We start from the raw sequence: 20,024 nt of genomic DNA on the forward strand, positions 1-20,024 counted from the left end.
CTGATTTTTGACAAAGGAGCAAAGGCAATACAATGAAGCAAAAATAGTCTTTTTAACAAATGATGTTGAAACACTGGACAACCATATGCAGACCTTACACCCTTTACAAAAACTAACTCAAAATGAAACACAGGCCTAAATGGAAAATGCAATACTATAAACCTCCAAGAAGATAATATAAAAGAAAACCTTTATTGGATATGGCAGCGACTTTTTAGATACAAGAACAAAGGTATATCCATGAAAGAATGAATTGATAAGCAGGACTTCATTAAAATTTAAAACTTCTGCTTTGTGACAGACAATGTCAAGAGAACGAGAAGATAAACCACAAACTAGGAGAAAATATCTGCAGAAGATACAAATGATAAAAGGTTGTTATCCAAAATACACAAAGGACTCTTAAAACTCAACAATAAGCAATCCAATTTTAAAAACAGACCAAAGAACTTAACAGACACCTCACCAAGGAAGATAGACAGATGACAAATAAGCATGTGAAAAGAGGTACATCATATGTCATCAGGGAGACACAAATTAAAACAACTCAATACATATCTATTACACTGGCCCAAAGCAGGGGGAGGCGGGGGGCAGGGGAGGAGAAGAACGGCCCAAATCCAGAACAATGCCTATATCAAATGCTGGTAAGGATGTGTAGCAAAAGGATCTCACATTTATTGTGGGTGGCAATGACAAATAGTACAGCAACTTTGGAAGACAGTTTGGCAGTTTCTTTCAATTGGCAGTTTCTTTCAAACTAAAGATACTCTTGCTATATGATCCAGCAATCTCATTCCTTGACATTTATGTATGTCTGTACAAAAACTCTGTCAAATTAAGTAGGGGCAAGACAACTTTCATAGTTACGGGAAAAAAATTAAAATGTAGAAGGTTATATATTCAGTATTACAGATCTTGAAACTGAATAAAGAAATTGAAGCTGGAAGTGCTATGATGTATTATGGAAGCAATTTATGCAAGAAAGATGATGTGGAACTCCATCAATACATTCATACTCACAGAAAAAGTTGGTCCCTATACCCAAAGACTGGTGATGAAATATGAATTTAGGATGTTTTAAAATGTTTGAAGTGATGTATCTTACCAATGTTTAATTCCCCTCATTTAATCAATCAGCTAATGATTCAGGTTATGTTGCATAAGAAGGCTTTTCCTGACCTTATCAAAAAATGATGTGGCAGTTAACAGGAAAATAAAATGACCAGTAATGTGAATGTGCGGGGGGGGGAGGGGGGATCAATAACAAAAGATGCTATATGAGTGAGGGTCTATTCTTACCATAAGGAAAAGCTCCAAAAATTAAAACTGAGTGATGATGGCACACAAATAGAGAAAAGACCATAACAGAAGTTCAAAAATAGGTCCATGTGCCAAGAGAATTAAATATATTCAAAATAAATTACATATTTAATCGTTTAAATGTAAAAATTAAGCCATGAAAAGTAAAAGAAGAAATCATGGAGAAACATTTTTAATAACTGTAGAGAATAGAGAAGCCTCTTTAAAGCATCATGCAGAGCCCAGAAGCCCTAAGAGAAATGATTAATCTGACTTCTTAAAAATCAGACATTTCTGCATAGTAAAAGCCACCATGAGAAATTTCAAAAGACAAACTAGGAAAAAATATTTACAATATACATTACAGACAAATAGCTAATTTCCTTTATAAATAAAGCAATTCTACAAATCTGTAGGAAAAGACTAACAATCTAAAGAAAATGCGAACAAAGGGAAAAGTTCATAGAGAAATATTTTAATGGCTCTTATAAACATCTTTCAGAGTAAGAGAAATATAACTTTCACCTACAATATTGGCAACAGTTTAAGTTTAAGAGCACTCTATACTGTCAAAGGTATTAAGAATCAGAAACTGTTATACAATGCTGGTGAGGGTGTAAAGAGACATGACCTCCTAGAGGGCAACTTCACCATAGCTATCAAAACTGAAATGCATGTACCCTTTAACCTTAGAATTCTACTTCTAGGAAATCCCAGTATTTACTACAGCAAAGGACAAATGACCTATATGCAAGGTTGTTCACTGAGCATTGTTACTAAGAGCACTGCTTCAAAATAATCTAAATGTTCAGAAGTTCCCGTTGTGGCTCAGTGGAAAGGAATCTGACTAGTATCCATGAGGACGCAGGTTTGATCCCTGGCCTCGCTCAATGGATTAAGGATCTGACGTTGCCATGAGTTATAGTGTAGGTCGAAGACGTACCTCTGATCCTGTGTTGCTATGGCTGCAGCGTAGGCTGGCAGCTGCAGCTCTGATTCTACCCCTAGCCTGGGAACCTCCATATGCCTCAGGTGTGGCCCTAAAAGACAAATAAATAAATAAATGTTCATTTCCAGGGAACTGATTAAATTATGGTACACACATAGAATGGAATATTATAAAATGACAGTTGTAAAAAGAATGAAGAAGCTTGGTAAATAATGAGTTGGAATGAATTACAAGATATATCAAGTGAAAAAAAGTAAAGTATAGAATAATGATTATAGTATGCTTTTATTTAAATGAAAAATCAAAAGACATAGCAAAGAAAATTATTCATTTGTTTTTGTAAATATAAAAATTCTCTGGAAGGAAACTGGAAAACAGTAGTTATCTACGAAATTATAAGGAAACAAGATGTTTTATTGCACATGGTTTTATACTTGTTTTTTTAACCATATAAGTGTATTGTCTATTTTATTTTATTTATTTATTTATTTATTTATTTTATTTTTTGGTCTTTTCAGGGCCACACCCGCAGCATATGGAGGTTCCCAGGCTAGGGGTCTAATAGGAGCTACAGCTGCCGGCCTACACCACAGCCACAGCAATTCGGGATCCAAACCGTATCTGCAACCTACACCACAGCTCACGGCAACGCCGGATCCTTAATCCCTGAGCAAGGCCAGGGATCAAACCCACAGCCTCATGGTTCCTAGTCGGATTCGTTTCCACTGTGCCACGATAGGAACTCCTGTATTGTTCATTTTAAAAATTAAAATATTTTAAAGTTACAGAGTGACATATAGAGTATAACTTTACTATTTCAAAAAGTATGTAAATGCATAGAAAAAAAAGAAAATCTACCAAAATGATAAAGAGTGATTATTATTACTTGATGCTGAGATTATGGGTAAAAACTTACTTCTAAACTCTTGTTAGTATTTTCCAAATTTTCAGCAAATAAAAATACTTATAGGAGTTCCTGTGGTGGCGCAGTGGAAGTGAATCCGACTAGGAATCATGAGGTTGTGGTTTCGATCTCTGGCCTTGCCCAGTGGGTTAAGGATCCAGTGTTACCATGAGCTGTGGTGTAGGTCACAGATGCGACTTGGATCTGGCATGGTTGTGGCTCTGGCGTAGGCTGGCAGCTGTAGCTCCAATTCTACCCCTAGCCTGGGAATATCCATATGCCATGAGTGCAGTGCTAAAGCAAAAAAATAAAAAAACAACCTTATATCACTTACATATTTAGAAAAGAAAAATACACAGAGTTCTTTTTGTTATTATTGTTATTTTTCGGGTGGGCTATCTATATTGCCAAGTACAGGTTTCTTCTTAGTGGTGGAGAAAGGGAGAATCTTTGCACTTTTATTCAGCTAAGAAAGCTCAGGGATTGAGTGTCTCCACTTTTCTAAACAGCAAAAACGGGGTTGTCAAATATATCTTGCCTTGTGGAAAGACTAAAACGTAGTCCGGATGCAGACTCTCAAGGAAAATGAGATCCTCTAAGAATATGGTCATCATGTTACAGCTTTCCTAAGGCCCTGAGTGATTTTTTAAAATACACTTTACATTCCATAATGGATCCCTAGAAAAGCACAGAAGAGCTATGACCTGCATGAATCGTGGATTCGTCCTCCCCTCTAAGGGTACAACACCCAGAATAGCTTTCTGATGACACAGCAGCCAGAAGCCACTGAAAGCCTTAATCTTTAGGGAGGAAATGAAAGGGAAAGAAAAAGGCCTTGACACAGACTTTAATTTTTAGGTCTTTACAAGGCAGAAGACAGTGGCAGTGAAATTGCTATGGATCTTTTGTTTTTAATTCTTTCCACTAGAGCCTGTGCTTGCTAAAGGTATGTGTGTATGATGGATCTGTCTGGTTTGCTCTGCTTTCACTTACTAACACTATTGCTATTTTGCAGGTGACCACATACTTTAAAATTTTTCATTCTGATGACCAATTGCTTTCACAGATATTATTACTTATTAATAATGATATTATTATTTTTCATTTTAGAATTTCACTAACTTTACTATTTTATCATGACACATTTTCTCTTTCCGGCACAGACAGTAATCACTTGTAATACAGTAAAGTGATTACTCCAGATGACAATGTAAAATCAGTAATGGAGCCAAGAAAAGAACTTTTTTGCTATTAAGATGCAAGTAACTTGGAGTTCCCATCATAGCACAGCGGAAACAAATCCAACTAGGAACCATAAGGTTGTGGGTTCGATCCCTGGCCTCACTCAGTGGGTTAAGGATCCGGCATTACGTGAACTGTGGTGTAGATCACAGACACAGCTCGGATCTGGCATTGCTGTGACTGTGGCGTAGGCTGGCAGCTGTAGTTCCAATTAGACCCCCTAGTATGGGAACCTCCATATGCCGCATGTGGGCCCTAAAAAGCAAGTAATTTAACCACTAAATGACAGCACCACTAATCGAGTATCTATATTGGTCACCAGCCTGGGAAACTTGTATTGGATTCTTTTTTTTTTTTTTTTTTTTTTGGTTGTTGTTGTTGTTGCTATTTCTTGGGCCGCTCCCGCGGCATATGGAGATTCCCAGGCTAGGGGTTGAATCGGAGCTGTAGCCACCAGCCTACGCCAGAGCCACAGCAACGCGGGATCCGAGCCGCGTCTGCAACCTACACCACAGCTCACGGCAACGCCGGATCGTTAACCCACTGAGCAAGGGCAGGGACCGAACCCGCAACCTCATGGTTCCTAGTCGGATTCGTTAACCACTGCGCCACGACGGGAACTCCAAGTATCGGATTCTTACAAAACATTTTGGTGTGATTCCCAAGTTTCTGGCTTGGGAGACTGAATAGTTGGCAATGCCAAAGGTTAATATTAAAAATATCAGGAGGAAGGGCAATCTTATGACAGAAAATAAATTCATTTTGGGTCAGGTTGTACTTGGCCTGTAGAACAGGTAGCCTTACAGCAGAAGCTAGTCATGTGGATCGGCAGAGATGTCTAAGCTGGAGGTTGTTAGTGCAGAGGTGACAGTTAAAGCACTGCAAATGAATGAGACTGTTTTAGGAAAATGTACTAAGTAAGAAGAGATAAGGACACAGGACTGAATCCCATTAAAAAATAAAATCTGGGAGTTCCCTGGGAAACTAGCAGTTTAGGACTCAGCATCGTCACTGCTGTAGTTCAGGTTACTGCTGGGGCTTGGGTTCCATCCTTGGCCCAGGAACTTTCGCATGCCTTGGATGTCAAAAAAACCCACACTAAAATCCAAAAGGAAAAGATTTCAGGGAAAGAAAGGAAAAAGGAATGGTACAGAGGTAGGAGAAGGTTTCTTGACATCAGAAGATAATAATGCCATATGAGTCAAGGTCTGAGGATATTCAACGGTGAAGAACATGAAGACAGTGTCCAAAAGAGAAATGCTCTTGGAGTTCCCGTCATGGCGCATGGGAAACAAACCCGACTAGGAACCATGAGGTTTTGGGTTCGATCCCTGGCCTCGCTCAGTGGTTTAAGGATCTGGTGTTGCTGTGAGCTGTGGTGTAGGTCGCAGACATGGTTTGGATCTGTCACTTCCATGTCTGTGGTGTAGGCTCCGATTAGACCCCTAGCCTGGGAACCTCCATATACCATGGGTGCGGCCCTAAAAAGACCAAAAGACCGAAAAAAAAAAAAAAAAAGAGAGAGAGAGAAATGCTCACTGGATTTGTAACATGGATTTACTTAAACTTCAGCAGCAAGAATACCAGTGATAAGGGAAGAAACCAGATTGCAATGGGTTAACTTGTTTTGTAAATTCCAATGTTCGTAATTTTTTTCCATAGGATTACATGTACCTTGATACTTAAGAAAAGAAAGGAATATTTACTAATTACTTCTTATGTAGCATGAACTGTACTAGGCAAATTTATATGCTGTTTTATTTAATCTTTCCACCAAACATTATGATATAAATAATATTATCATCATTTTTACAGATGAGAAAAATCTTTACAAAGTTAAGTAATACCACTAATAGTTATGTCTGACAGATAACTTTAATATGTTTTCTAAAGCTTTTTCAGGTTATTATCTCATTTAATGCTCACAACAATCTTATGAGGTAGGTACCAGTATTACTGCCTCATTTTACAAATGAGGAAACAGAAGCACAGAGAGTTATGTAACTTACCTAATACCATATAGTGATGAAGCTAAGATTTTAAAAAAGTGCAGTTTGACTCAAAAACCCATAATTATAACTACTACATCATTTTTCCCCCAAGGGAATCCAAGTTCTGTCTGATCCCAAAGACTTCTGTCAATCTACGACACAATGTTGCCTCCAAATTCCTGGAATGATGTTTTGTTTGTTTTGTTTGGTTTGGTTTCACTGCACCCAGGGCACACTGAAGTTCCCAGGCCAGGGATCAAACCAAGTCACAGCAGTGACCCAAGGCACAGCAGTGACAATGCTGGATCCTTAACCTCCTCAGCCACCAGAGAACACCTAGAATGATGTTTAAATAATGATAACCACCGAGAAGTCAGCTTGTTAAGGGATAACTCTTTTCTCTGTATCTTCAAACTCTTTAGGAAAGAACACCTCTGGAGTTCTCTTGTGGTACAGCAAGTTAAGGATCCCAAGTCGTCACTACAGCCACTCGGGTCGCTACTGTGGTATGGATTTGATCCCTAGCCCCAGAACTTACACATGCCGCAGGAGCAGCCAAAAAAAGAGGGCCTCACTTTGAGAACTTACTTCAAATAAAGAAAATCTAACCTAAGACAATTTTTCCCCTGAATTCTGAAAATACCCAAGAAGAACACTGTGAATATCAACTATGAATATCTTAATACCAATTAGTGGATTAGATGTTTTCCAGTGTGGCTACTAGCTGAGAATAAATTCTGATTAAAAAGAAAGACAAGCATGGCTAAGAAAGTTTCAGCGAAGAATATTAGGCCCTGATAGAAAGAATATAAATGTCCAGGAACACAAATTATGCAAATTTGTGAGGTTTAATTTTTTAAAATAAGGGGATCAAACCCAATGACCTACTTGACAATTTTATCCAAAACCAAACCTTATTTAAACAACAGCAGGAGTTCCCATCATGGCTCAGTGGTTAACGAATCTGACTAGGAACCATGAGGTTGCAGGTTCGATCCCTGGCCTTGCTCAGTGGGTTAGGGATCTGGCCATGAGCTGTGGTATAGGTCGAAGACGTGGCTCGGATCCCACGTTGCCGTGGCTCTGGGATAGGCTGGTGGCTACAGCTCTGATTAGAACCCTAGCCTGGGAACCTCCATATGCTGCAGGAGCGGCCCTAGAAAAGGCAAAAAAGACAAAAAAAATAAAAATAAAGGAAATAAACAACAGCAAATGAGTAGTTGCCGAAGATAAAGGAGAAGCCATTGAGTATTATTAGATTCCACTCAGTTTTAATACTCAATGCTTATTAGAATGTTTGAGGATATTAAGGAAAATATCCTTAATAAGTTCAACATCAATGAAGTTTACATTAAAAAAGGTAAGCTATAACTAAAAATACCATTCATAAGCATCAACAAGTTATCTACAAAAAGATGCTAATATTTTGAAAATGATAATGTCCTTTAAATATTTCTCAGGTACATCCTAGGATAGTCTTCAGAAGAAGAGTTCAATGATTCATCGTCATTGTCCTTCTCCTCCTCATCATCACCATATCACAGTCCAGCTCTCAAGGGCTCACAGATCTTCCCCCTGCCCACAACTTAATACAACTATTTCTTTCCAACAAGAGATTCTAACAAAAAATAAGAAGGAGTCTACATACCTGGTCATGGATGAGCCCATGATAGAGGATGCTCTGCATGTCCCTACAAAGCCTTTCCAGGCCACCATACTTGGACCAGACGTTGGGGCTATTGGCTGATACTAAACCCTCCACAGTAGTCTTCAAATTACCCAGCAACTGCCAGTGCTCCCTCCTGCAAGGGCATCAATTATACCAATGGTTAGTTAGTCTGTTGTACCTGATGCTGACCTTGTCAAAGAAAGTCTAAGACAGAAGCCTCCTGCCCCACATTCTTTCCCCTAGTAATTTTTCACTTGGGCAGAAGACCTAATCCTAAGAGGACTGAAGTTGTAAAGAAAACTAAGGTAAAAAACAAAAACCACCCCTCATATTTACATTGCATATTGTGCTTCGTAAGGTGATCTCCATCTACTATCATTTCATCCTCACACAAGTAGGCTAAAACCCTATGTTTCTAAGAGTGTGACTTGTTAAGATCCATTTCTGGGCAATGACATTACATGTGCAATAGACAAAGAGAGGAGGGCATCTGCTCAAAACCAGATATCTTTTTTTTTTTTTTTTTTTTTTTTTTGTCTTTTGTAGGGCCCCACCCAAAGCATATGGAGGGTCCCAGGCTAGGGGTCCAATCAGAGCTGTAGCCGCCGGCCTACGCCAGAGCCAGAGCCACAGCAACGCTAGATCTGAGCTGTGTCTTCAACCTACACCACAGCTCATGGCAATGCCAGATCCTTAATCCACTGAGCGAGGCCAGGGATCAAACCCTCAACCTCATGGTTCCTAGTCAGATTCAGTAGCCACTGAGCCACGACAGGAACTCCAAAACCAGAAATCTTTTGCCAAAGAAAAAAACAAAAAAGCAAGTTTTTATTAACTATATTTCTAGCACCAAATACATTTATCTGCACACAAATATTATAGATAAGAATACAAATTACCCATGACTTTCCTCCATGATTTTTTTAAGCTAAAATTGAGACAAAAATGTTTTAATGAGACAAAAATGACTGGCACTGAGTCACTTGGGATGGGTCCCCAAATCAATCAATAATTGGCTTATTCTTCTGGACTATCTGAAGTGCTCTAGAGGAAGAGTTTGAAAACTGCTGCCCTAAAGGATCCTCAAGGTTCCTTTAATCCCCATCAGTTTCCAACCCAATAAAAACTTAAAACTAGTTGCAATTGAATTAAAAGAAGTGGATGCACAGAATCAAACTGGTTAAGGAAAACCTGAGGAGATGAGGTATCAAATTCCTTCTCCTTCAATTGTTATGCTGCACACTTTACCTAGCCTTTTCATTTCTTATTAGAATACTATTATTCTTCCCTCTTCGAGGACCAAGGACCGTCAAGGGAACCATTATAATTTCTTCAAGTAACTTTCAGCATAACAATTTTAATATCATTTAAATACCTATAGGTACCTTTAGGGGTAGGAGAGTCCTGAATTAAAATACTTTTTTATTCTATCAGTACTCAAAACTAACCGCTTGTATGTTTTATACACTTTCTGAGCCATTTTTTGAAGGTGGATGAGTAAAGGTAGACAAAATAAAATGAATGAAGTTGAAGCTAGGTCTGGTACAGGAATATCATATGAAAAGAGAAAGCAGAGAGATCTCATTCTGGTCTTCTCTGAAGACCTTGAGATCAAATTTGGAGACCAAGAAGTTATTCAAATTGGGAGACATAAGGCTTTTTTCAACCTTATGGCATTAAACATTTGAGTCATCAGATTTCCCTGTTCTATTTCTTCCCCCTTCCCAGTTTTACTGAGATATAACTGCACAACATAATGATTTGATACATATATATGTATATATAGTGAAATATATATTGTGCAGTTATTACCATATTAAGTTTGGTTAACATCTATCACATCACAGTTATAAATTTTGTTTCTTGTGATGAGAACTTTTAAGATCTACTCTCTTAGCAACTTTCAAATATACAACACAGTACTGTTAACTATAGCCACTGCACTGTACATTACATCCTCAAAACTTATTTATCTTACAGTACCTTTGTACCTCTGTACCACCTTCACCCATTTCCCCCACCCCCAATCCTCTGCCTCCTGCAATCATTGATCTGTTCTTTGTTTCCCAGTTCGGGATTTTTTGAGGTAGAGGAGGTTGTTTTTGCTTTTGTCTTGGGGAGCTGTGCCTATGGCATGTGGAAGTTCCTGGGCAGAGACTGAACCTGCGCCATAGCAGTGGCCCAAGCCATTGCAGCGATGATGCCTGATCCTTAACCCACTGCACCACAAGAGAACTGCATGGGTTTTTTGGATTCCACATATAAGTGAGATCATATAGTATTTGTCTTTCTCTGTCTGATTTATTTCACTTAGCATAATGCTCTCAAAGTACATTCATGTGTTGCAAATGGCAAGATTTCCTTCTTTACGGCTGAATAAAATTCCTCTGTGTGTGTGTGTGTGTGTGTGTGTGAGAGAGAGAGAGAGACAGAGAGAGAGGTTTTTGGTTTTTTGGGTTTTTTTACCCATTCATCTGTCAATACACACTTAGGTTGTTTCCATGTTTTGCTATTTTAAATAATGCTGCAAAATCTTGGGGGTACAGATATCTTTTTGAAACTGTGATTTTTTTTTCCTTTGGATATACACTTAGAAGGAGAATTGCTAGATCTTATGGTAATTCTAGGTTTAATATCTTGAGGAATCTCCATACCCTTTTCTATAGCTATTGCCCCAATCCCACCAACAATGCACAGGGTCCCTTTTGCTCTGTGTCCTCACCAACGCTCATCTCGTCTTTTTGATGCCAACTCTTCTAACAAGTATGAGGTAACACCTCACTGTGATTTTAAATTGCATTTCCCTGATGACTGGTCATGTGGAGTACCTTTTCATGTACCTGTCAGCCTATTCTATTTCTAAACCAGTCCTGAGAGACATTTCAAGATAACACAGATGCACACAGGACTGAGGTGGGCATTGAAAAGGTCATTTATTGCTGAACTGTGAGACACTGCCATCACAGAAATGAACTGACTCCCAAGTTTTGCTTCAGTGATTCTCCATCTCCTACGCTTCCTCAGAGCTAATTTGGCCTGTTCTGACTGATAGTTTTACATTCCAGCAGGTTACAGTCAACTCTTGCAGGCCTGAAAGCCAGTCTGGTTCCTCAAGTGACTCTGCATATGTGTATTGAGCTTACAAGTTTAACTGTCAAAGGAACACCATGATAAATCCTGAGAGTAGTCACCAAGTACCCTATCACTCTAGGGTTTGATTCCAAATTATACTAAGAGCATTGAAATCCTAGAAATCTTGAACATTCAGATCTACTAACAACCTCTGGATAAAACTAAAGAACTTTGCTTCCACAAAATAAAGTGTCCCTGAGATATCAAAGCTACAAAAGGATGTGATTCACACTCTATGATGTACCAAACCATCTGTATTTGGTGTATGTTCATATTGAAGAAAAGTAAAATTTTTTTAAAAATTGACTTACATAGCTAGTCTGCCTAATATCTTTACCTTTTTAAAGGATCTTTTATCCTAATTACACTGTTATCATTTTCAGAGAGTTGAAAGTTCAATTGAAGCCCATATACAGTGGCTGGATTAATCCATTCATACTTGAATCTTAGATGCAAATAAACAGATCACCAAGAGAAATAAAACGTCCCTCCCCATTCTTTAACCAGATTTTTGAGCAAGTGAGGTCAGTCTTTCCTAGGCTAAACCTGTTTGGTAATAATTATTTGGATATCACCCAGCATTCACATGCAACATTCATCGAGGCACATTTTATGCTGAAAGACTGTGGTCAGGCAAGAACCTAAGATTTTAATGCCAGAAAGCACTTCTTGGAACGTAACGGGTTCATTCTTAAAGTAGAGAAAAACATAATTAAGGGTAATAATTATTGTTAACACTGAGGTAGCAAGAAATTACCATGTTTAATTTTTATTTAATTTTCTTCTTATCTGGCTCTAAGTTTTCTATTTTTAACTGCACAGTATTTAACTTGTAGAGTATGTAGTTAAATATTTATGATGCTTCTTAAATAAATAATATAGTTATAGAAAAAAAATACTTGAGTCAATACAGTCTCTCAGCTCTGGGGCACTTAGGAGACCCTAACCATTGGCAGTACCATCCCTTTAGTGCCTAAATCTCAAAGTGGAACTCAAAGTCTAGGGGGGCAACCTCAATGCCTAAGGAGGCACTCTTTATAACTTCATACTATTCAACAAATGCTTCACCAATCATATGAACTTTTAATGATATCAAATTTATTACATTTTAATAATGAGTAATTTAACAAAAGGATGGAAAATCTCTTACATCAGAAACCTAACCACTGATGATGTGCAAACTCCTTAGTAGAGTTCAAAAATTCTCCATGCTGCTCAGTACTCCTCAACCTGAACAGTCTCTGTGTCTACCACACTGTCTTACAAACATGCTAACCTCACACCTACTTCCATGATTTTATTCATGCAGACCTTTCCACATGGAATGATTCTCTTCTTGTTCAATGCAGGGATTAAGGTTCAGTTCAATGTTCTTCCAAGAGGGTCTAAATAACCTGACCTGCTACAATTTCTTGTTAGAAACTCCATAATATATGCTGTCAATAGACCATTCCTCCTAATAATAACCCTTTTAAAAAAACCCATTGTTATTTACCAGTATATGGTTGACTTCCTTAAGGAGAGGGACCATGTTTTTTCTATTTATTTTGTATTCTACATCTTATTTTATTTTTTATCACCTATTATTATTTATTCTTTTTTGAGAATTATTATTGTTTATTTTCCTTTGGAAATTCACTTTTTTTAAAAAGTTAAAGCTGGAGCTCCCGTCGTGGCGCAGTGGTTAACGAATCCAACTAGGAATCATGAGGTTGTAGGTTCGATCCCTGGTCTTGCTCAGTGAGTTAAGGATCTGGCATTGCCGTGAGCTGTGGTGTAGGTCGCAAACGTGGCTCGGATCTTATGTTGCTGTGGCTCTGGTGTAGGCTGGCAGCTACAACTCTGATTAGACCCCTAGCCTGGGAACCTCCACATGCTGCAGGTATGGCCCTTGAAAAGATAAAAAAATTAAAATAAATAAATAAACAAAAAGTTAAAGTATAGTTGATTTACAATGTGCCAATTTCCACTGTAGAGCAAAGTAACTCAGTTGTGTGTGTGTGTGTGTGTGTGTGTGTGTGTATACACACATTCCTTTTCTTATATTGTCCTCCATCATGGTCTATCCCAAGAGATTGAGTTCCCTATGCTATACAGTAGGACCTCATTGCTTATCCATTCTAAATGTAATAGTTTGCATCTACTAACCCCAAACTCCCCGTATATCCCACCCTTTCCCACTGGCAAACATAAGTCTGTTCTCTATGTCTGTGAGTCTGTTTCTGTTTTGTAGATAGGTTCAAATGCGCCATATTTGAGATTCTACATGTAAGTGATACCATATGGTATTTGTCTTTCTCTGTATTATTTTGTATTTTAATAAACAGACAATGTCATTCAATGGAAAGAGAACAAGCTTCACGATCAGGCGAACCTGAATTTGAACCCTAGCTCTCCACAAACTAGCTGTGCATCCTTGAGCAAGCCATTAAACTCTAAGCTTCAGTTCCTCATCTGTAGAATGGAGAGAACAACAATTGCTTCATACTGGAGTGTAATTGATAATTTGCAGAAAGCACCACCACTGAGCAGATAATAACAGTATTATTTCTCTTTTCTCCATCCTTTTCTTTTGAACATCTATTGTATAAATCTAACGAATCCAATTAAATCTGAAGGGGTACCTAGAAAATTCTAAGACTGAACCGTCTGCGACGTAACTAAGACTAGCCAGTGCTCCACAGTCAAAGAATATCTTAACTGCATTTAAACTACAGTCAAATCTCTTCTTAGCAGATTCCAAGGCCCTGTTTACGTTCATGGTGCTCTCACTGAAGGAAGATGACTAGAAAGACTTCCTCAACATCGGATGACCTTGCATATAACAAAGACTCAAATCTGCTTAATGGATAGAATGAAAGAAACATAAGGTTTTACTACAAAACAGTAAGGTCAATTTCATGAGCCAAATATGAAGGTCAATCTCATTACCTTACAGTCATATCTTATGTTGTCTGGATAGAAGCGTGCTTTACAAGCAAGATAAAGGAGGCATACACAGGCAAAAGGGGAAAGACACTATCTCAGTGGCCTCAGTTTTAGGGAATACTATTTTAAAGTAAAAGGTAACCATCATTAGAACTAAAACTAAACCATCTCAAAAACTGCTAAGGAGGAGTTCCCACCCTGGCGCAGGGAAAACAAATCCGACTAGGAACCATGAGGTTGCAGGTTCAATCCCTGGCTCACTGGGTTAAGGATCTAGCATTGCCATGAGCTGTGGCGTAGGTTGCAGACACGGCTCGGATCTGGTGTTGCTGTGGCTATGGTGCAGGCCAGCAGCTATAGCTCCAATTCAACCCCTAGCCTGGGAACCTTCATATGTCACGGGGTGTGGCCCTAAAAAGCAAAAACAAACAAAAAACGCCAAGGAAAGCAAGGAAACAGCAAGAGAACATTTTAAAAATCTTTTTTAAAAGATAACAGAATTAAGACCAAACAGATATGAGATAAAAATAAACATCAATAGAATAAGCTCAACATTTAAAACAAAATATACAATCAAACAAGAAAGTAGGAAACTATAATATTAATATCAAGGTTGTATTCAAGGCAAGAATCATTTAAAAAGACAAAGGGAATAATGAAAATATAACTCTTACTAGTTTTTATGTATGTAATAATATGTCCTCAAAACATTTATCAAACAAAACAAAACACACACACACCAAAAAAAACTGCCAAAAACAAAAAAAGAAAAATGGAAATGGAAAAAAGAAAAACAATGGTAATGAGAGATCATGAAAACCAAAAGTAAAAAAGTGATCGGAAGTGACGAATAACATATAATTAACAAAGCTGTTCTACTACATCTAGAAAACAACATCCTAAAGAATCCTTTTTAAAAGCATGCATAAAACAGTCACAAAAATTGTCCTCATACTAATGCGCACACACACACAAAGTCAATAGATCCTCAAAAGTATAAGTAGTACAACATATTCTCTGGCCAGAAGGCAATAAAACAGTGAGCAAATAACAAAAGTAGGAAAAACCAAAACCAAAACAAAAAAACCCCTTAGAAAATCTAAAATTCTCAAAGGAGTCTTTAGGTATAGCAAAAAATAAAAACACAGTCTTGAAAGCGGGAGTGAAGAGGAATGGCATTATAACCCTCACTACTTTCTTCTCAAAAGTATCCAAATGCAGAGCTCAAAGAGAGACTGTCTGAGAACCCTTTAGAAATTATGGGATTCTGCTGTCTTCTAGTCAAAAATCAATCATCTCTCCAATCCAGCAGGGTTCCTGTGAGTTTCACTGGCAAAGAGTATTAGCCCCACAAACTCTGAGAGACAGGTTGCCAAGTCCCTATATAGTCACTACAGTTTATGACTTTCTTTAATAATCTTCTCTCCTCCTAATCAAGTGTGGGTTACACTTCAAGTGAGCCTGAACCAGAGGAACTAAAAACATGAAAGCATGCTGCAATTCTAGCCTGAAAAATGCAGATTTAAGTCTATGACAGCACTGTTCAATTGAACTGTCTGAAATGCTGGGAATGCTCTGTATCTGTGCTGTCCAATATGGCAGCCACTAGCCACAGTGGCTATTAAGCATTTGAAGTCTGTGCAGTGTGACTAAAGAACTGAAAAAAAAAAAAAAATTGAGGAGTTCTCATTGTGGCTCAGTGGGAACAAACCCAACTAGTATCCGTGAAGATGTGGGTTTGATCCCTGGCCCCCATCAGTGGGTTAAGGACCCGGCGTTGCCGTGAGCTGTGGTGTAGGTCACAGGTGTGGCTCAGATCTGGCGTGGCTGTGGCTGTGGCATAGGCCAGGAGCTGTAGCTCCAATTCGACCTCTAGCCTAGGAAACTTCCATATGCCATGGGTGTGGTCCTAAAAAGAGCAAAAAAAAAAAAGTTTGAGGGGCCATCCTCACGGCATGTACAAGTTCCAAGGCCAGGGATCAAATCCACACTACAGCAGCAACTGAAGCCACTGCAGTGACAACATCAGATCCTTAACCTACTATGCCACAAGAGAGCTCCTAGAGAACTGAAATTTAAAATTTTTTTTAATTTTAATTAATTTAGACTTAAATTACCACATGTGGCTAGTGGCCATGTTGGACAGAGCTGGTCTATAACTACCCAGGTAGGCTGGTCAAACTTACAGAGGAAAGATTACAAATCAAAACCCAAAACAGGAAAGTGGGTTTATGGAAGAAGTGATAAAGCAGCTATAAAAAGCAGAAACAGCTGTGGGAACAGCAGATATTGAGAAAAGATTCAGCTTATGGTCCCTGCTGTCAGCTGATATACCTCCTGCTCCTGGGTTCTGACAATAACATCTCCCCCAAAAGCTTCAAGAGGATGCTTCTAGGGGAGCTTTGGGTACTAATAACTGGACTAGCAGTATATATTACTCAAAAACCATGTGATCCTCTTGCTTTGCAACGAGTGTTATAAAACTGCCAGAGCATGGTCAAAGGAAAAAGAGAAGAAACAGAAAATGGAGATTAAAGTGAAAATGAACAAAAAGGGAAAAAAGAGGCCCTTTCAATGGCAACACTATTACCGACACCTATTCAACCATGAGACGCATGACCAAATTGCTATCATTTTCATTCTTTGAACAAAAATATTCATTAAACACCAATTATATGTCAGGCATTGGGTTATGCACTGGGCTTATGGTGGTTAAAGAGGGAGAGTCCCCAGCTCTTGGGGTACTCAGGGCATTCCCAATGCAAGGGAGGAAGTGAGAAATGCTGTAATAATAGACGGAAAAGGACAGGTCAGTGATGCCTTCTAAAGGAGCATTATTTAAAGGACAACCGAGAGCACTCCAGGCAAAGGAGGCAATGCAGGGAATGTAGAGGAGCAAGAATCAGAATGGTGAGGAAGGAGATGTGAGAGTGAGTGCCATGGTTTTGTAACTGGAAACTTCATACTGAATACCAGGGAAGTTTTGACCTTCTATTTTCAATGAGAAATCACTGAACATTTCTGAGCAAAATACTACAGTAACTTTGCTTCTGAAAAATTAAGCTGGTAGGCTGTCTGGAATGGAGGGACTGGGTTCAGATTGGGAGCTTAGGAGACTACTGAATGAATCTACGATGAGAAATAATAAAGGTCTTAGTGAATATTTTGTTTATATATGCCCAGAATTCATGTCCCTTTCTTTCAGTAACAGAACACTGATTTTTTTCACAGGGGAATCACCCCTCTAGCACTTAATCTGGTCCATGAAGTTCCAGGAAAGTATCACTCCGCCCCAGGATCCAGGGTTGGGCATATAATTTAGGCCTGAGTGAGCAATATATTTTATACCTGATTACAAGAACAGGAGCATAACACAAGTCAGTCCAAAAGAGTCAGCCCTGGAATTTTCATTTTGGGGATTGCTTTTTTTTTTTTTTTTTCTTTTTGGTTGGATTGCTAAACTTGAAGTTACTAAGGGTTATCCTGTAGAACAATCTGCCTGAGAATGAAGCCAACACATCAAGAAAAAGAGCTTACAGATAGGGACAAATTTTTGTTTAAGCACCTACATTTGGCCATTTCTGAGGCAATAATACTCCCTGGATTTTTCAGTAACATAGGCCAATGTATATTTGGAAATAGAGAAAAAGAAACAAAGCTTCAAGAGAAAAATCAGAAATAGAATTCATTGGACCTGATGACTGCTTGGATATGGGAAATGAAGGAGAGGAGGGTATCAAATTTCACTCTGAAGTTTCTGGCTTGGTTGACTGAACAGAAAACATTATTAACTGAGATAGAGAACAGAGGAGGAAAAGGTTTTAGTCAATGGAATGAGTTCAGTTCAGAAACACTAAAAAGTATTTTAACAGCTGAATTCTGACTCTATCTGGATCACTGCACCAGGAAAACTGTGCAGGTGGCTGGGTTCCAAGCTCAGAAGTAGATTGCATGGCCCAAGGCAGTTGAGGATGACAGAGCAATGCTTAGAGAACCATTCACCAGACAAGCTTCAAATAACTGGCATTTAAGAAACCCTAGGAAAAATAAAGCATCATCCCTTAAGCACTACGGCATTATGCTAGAGTGATGACTAGCTAGATGGAAAACACTAGGGAAATCTATGATATTCCACTCCAAGGGTGAAGTTAAAAGCTAAGCCAGTCCCCAATTAGCTCAACTTGGATAGAGAAGCCCCATGGAAGGAGGAAAAACAAGCAATGATACTACTGCAACTGGAAGAGCACACATTCACCCTATTTCAAGAAAACTGGAGAGAAGATGTAAGCAGATATTTTTAGCACTCACTGTATACCAGGCACTCTGTGAGGAGCCTTATGCATATTATCTTATTGGACCCTCACAACTTACCAGTCAGGAAGGCATTATTCTTCCCAGACAGGATGAGCCAAGTGAAACAGCAGATGTAGAAGTCAAATGCAGATCTACCGGCCTACAGACTTTATGCACATTTCACCACATCAACCACTTTCAGAAATAACTTTTATCCTTCATATATTAAAAAAATGATGCCATCTCATCAAGGTGTTTTCTGAATTGAGTGTGTTATTGACCATAGAAAGGTTAGATTTATAGTGACTCAGCCACAGTGCCTAAAATCTCAGGCACAAGGCATGTTATTTACCATCTGACTATCTGGAACTAAAGATGTCATCCGTGCCATGAAGTCCCATTAACACATTCTGAGTTAACCAGCCACCAACAGAGAGTAGACTATGGCAACAGTGTGAATGATTTTGTGAGGACAATCCCATGCTGAAAAGAAGTTTTGACTAGAGTTCCTTAGTTAAGAGGCAGGCATGGAAAGAATAATAGAAAAAGATAACTGCAAAGGAATGCTCCTATTGGCCTTAATGGTGGGCAAAGAATTCTACACAATTCACTACCTTACACAATCTTTGTCCCAGTAATTAGCATAATGAGAGGCAGCATAGTATAGGTATTAAAAATGGAGCCTGGGGAGTTCCCCGTGGCCGTGGTGCAGCGGAAACGAATCTGACTAGGAACCATGAGGTTGCAGGTTTGAGCCCTGGTCTCACTCAGTGGGTTAAGGATCTGGTGTTGCCATGAGCTGTGGTGTAGGTCGAAGACACGGCTCAGATCTGGCGTTGCTGTAGCTCCGATTAGACCCCTAGCCAGGGAACCTCCATATGCCACGAGTAAGGCCCTAAAAAGCAAAAAAAATAAATAACTAAAAGTGGAGCCTAGGTTTCAATCCCAGTCCTACCAAGGATTTAGCATATGACCTTGGCATGTTATTTATCCTGTCCTGTCTCAGATTCCTCATCTGCCAAATGGTGATAATGTGGTACCTCTCTCACCCAGTCGTTATGAAGAGTAAATAATACTTGTCAGACTCTTAAGCAATGCCTAGTATATAGTAAGTGTTTGTTAAATACATTAAATAAATAACTAACTCAGCTAGATAGGGAAGAAATTTGAACGTGAATTTCCAACCCAGCTTCTCTCACACGAACTGGTGGAAAATAAAATAATCCTAAAATTTGTTGAGAATTTATATGACACCTTCTACATGGAGCATTTTACAGACATCTGGAGGAAGAATGAATAGCCAAATATACATAAGCAGAAATTGAAACATGGAAAAGGGAAGTAAGATATTCAGTTTCACTGACCACATCATTCACAGATCTAAGGCAGGAACCCCAAGGTCCTGTCAGCCCAGGTTTTGTACAGCAGGCCGCAGGTTAACTGTGCACATGAAAGAGGAGTCACCCTTTAAAACACCCAGGTCTTCACCCTGGTACAATATTTCATTAATTCTCTCCTGTAGGTATTTTCTCAGAAGTAAATATTCCACTTCCAGTCAAAAAAAATTTCCCTAAGCCACATTCCTGCTCTATCCTGTTCACTCCAGAATCTTAA

General features: G+C 38.7%; 1 protein-coding gene across 13 annotated transcripts in view; it reads right to left on the reverse strand.

Annotated features, from left to right (window-relative positions):
- Nucleotides 1-20,024, reverse strand: part of RUBCN (rubicon autophagy regulator) — a 63,641-nt gene that overhangs the window by 31,948 nt on the left and 11,669 nt on the right. For all 13 annotated transcript variants that reach the window (XM_021068222.2, XM_084986553.1, XM_084986552.1 and 10 more), the window contains exon 2: nt 8,037-8,190. In XM_021068222.2, the coding sequence (XP_020923881.1) occupies nt 8,037-8,190 (154 nt within the window). The remainder of the gene's footprint in view (nt 1-8,036; nt 8,191-20,024) is intronic.

The sequence above is a fragment of the Sus scrofa genome, chromosome 13 (genome assembly GCF_054392235.1).
Source record: "Sus scrofa isolate SSC_HxYL_T2T_F1_AM1 chromosome 13, Sscrofa_HxYL_maternal_Yorkshire_Landrace_v2.0, whole genome shotgun sequence".
Classification (NCBI taxonomy): domain Eukaryota; kingdom Metazoa; phylum Chordata; class Mammalia; order Artiodactyla; family Suidae; genus Sus; species Sus scrofa.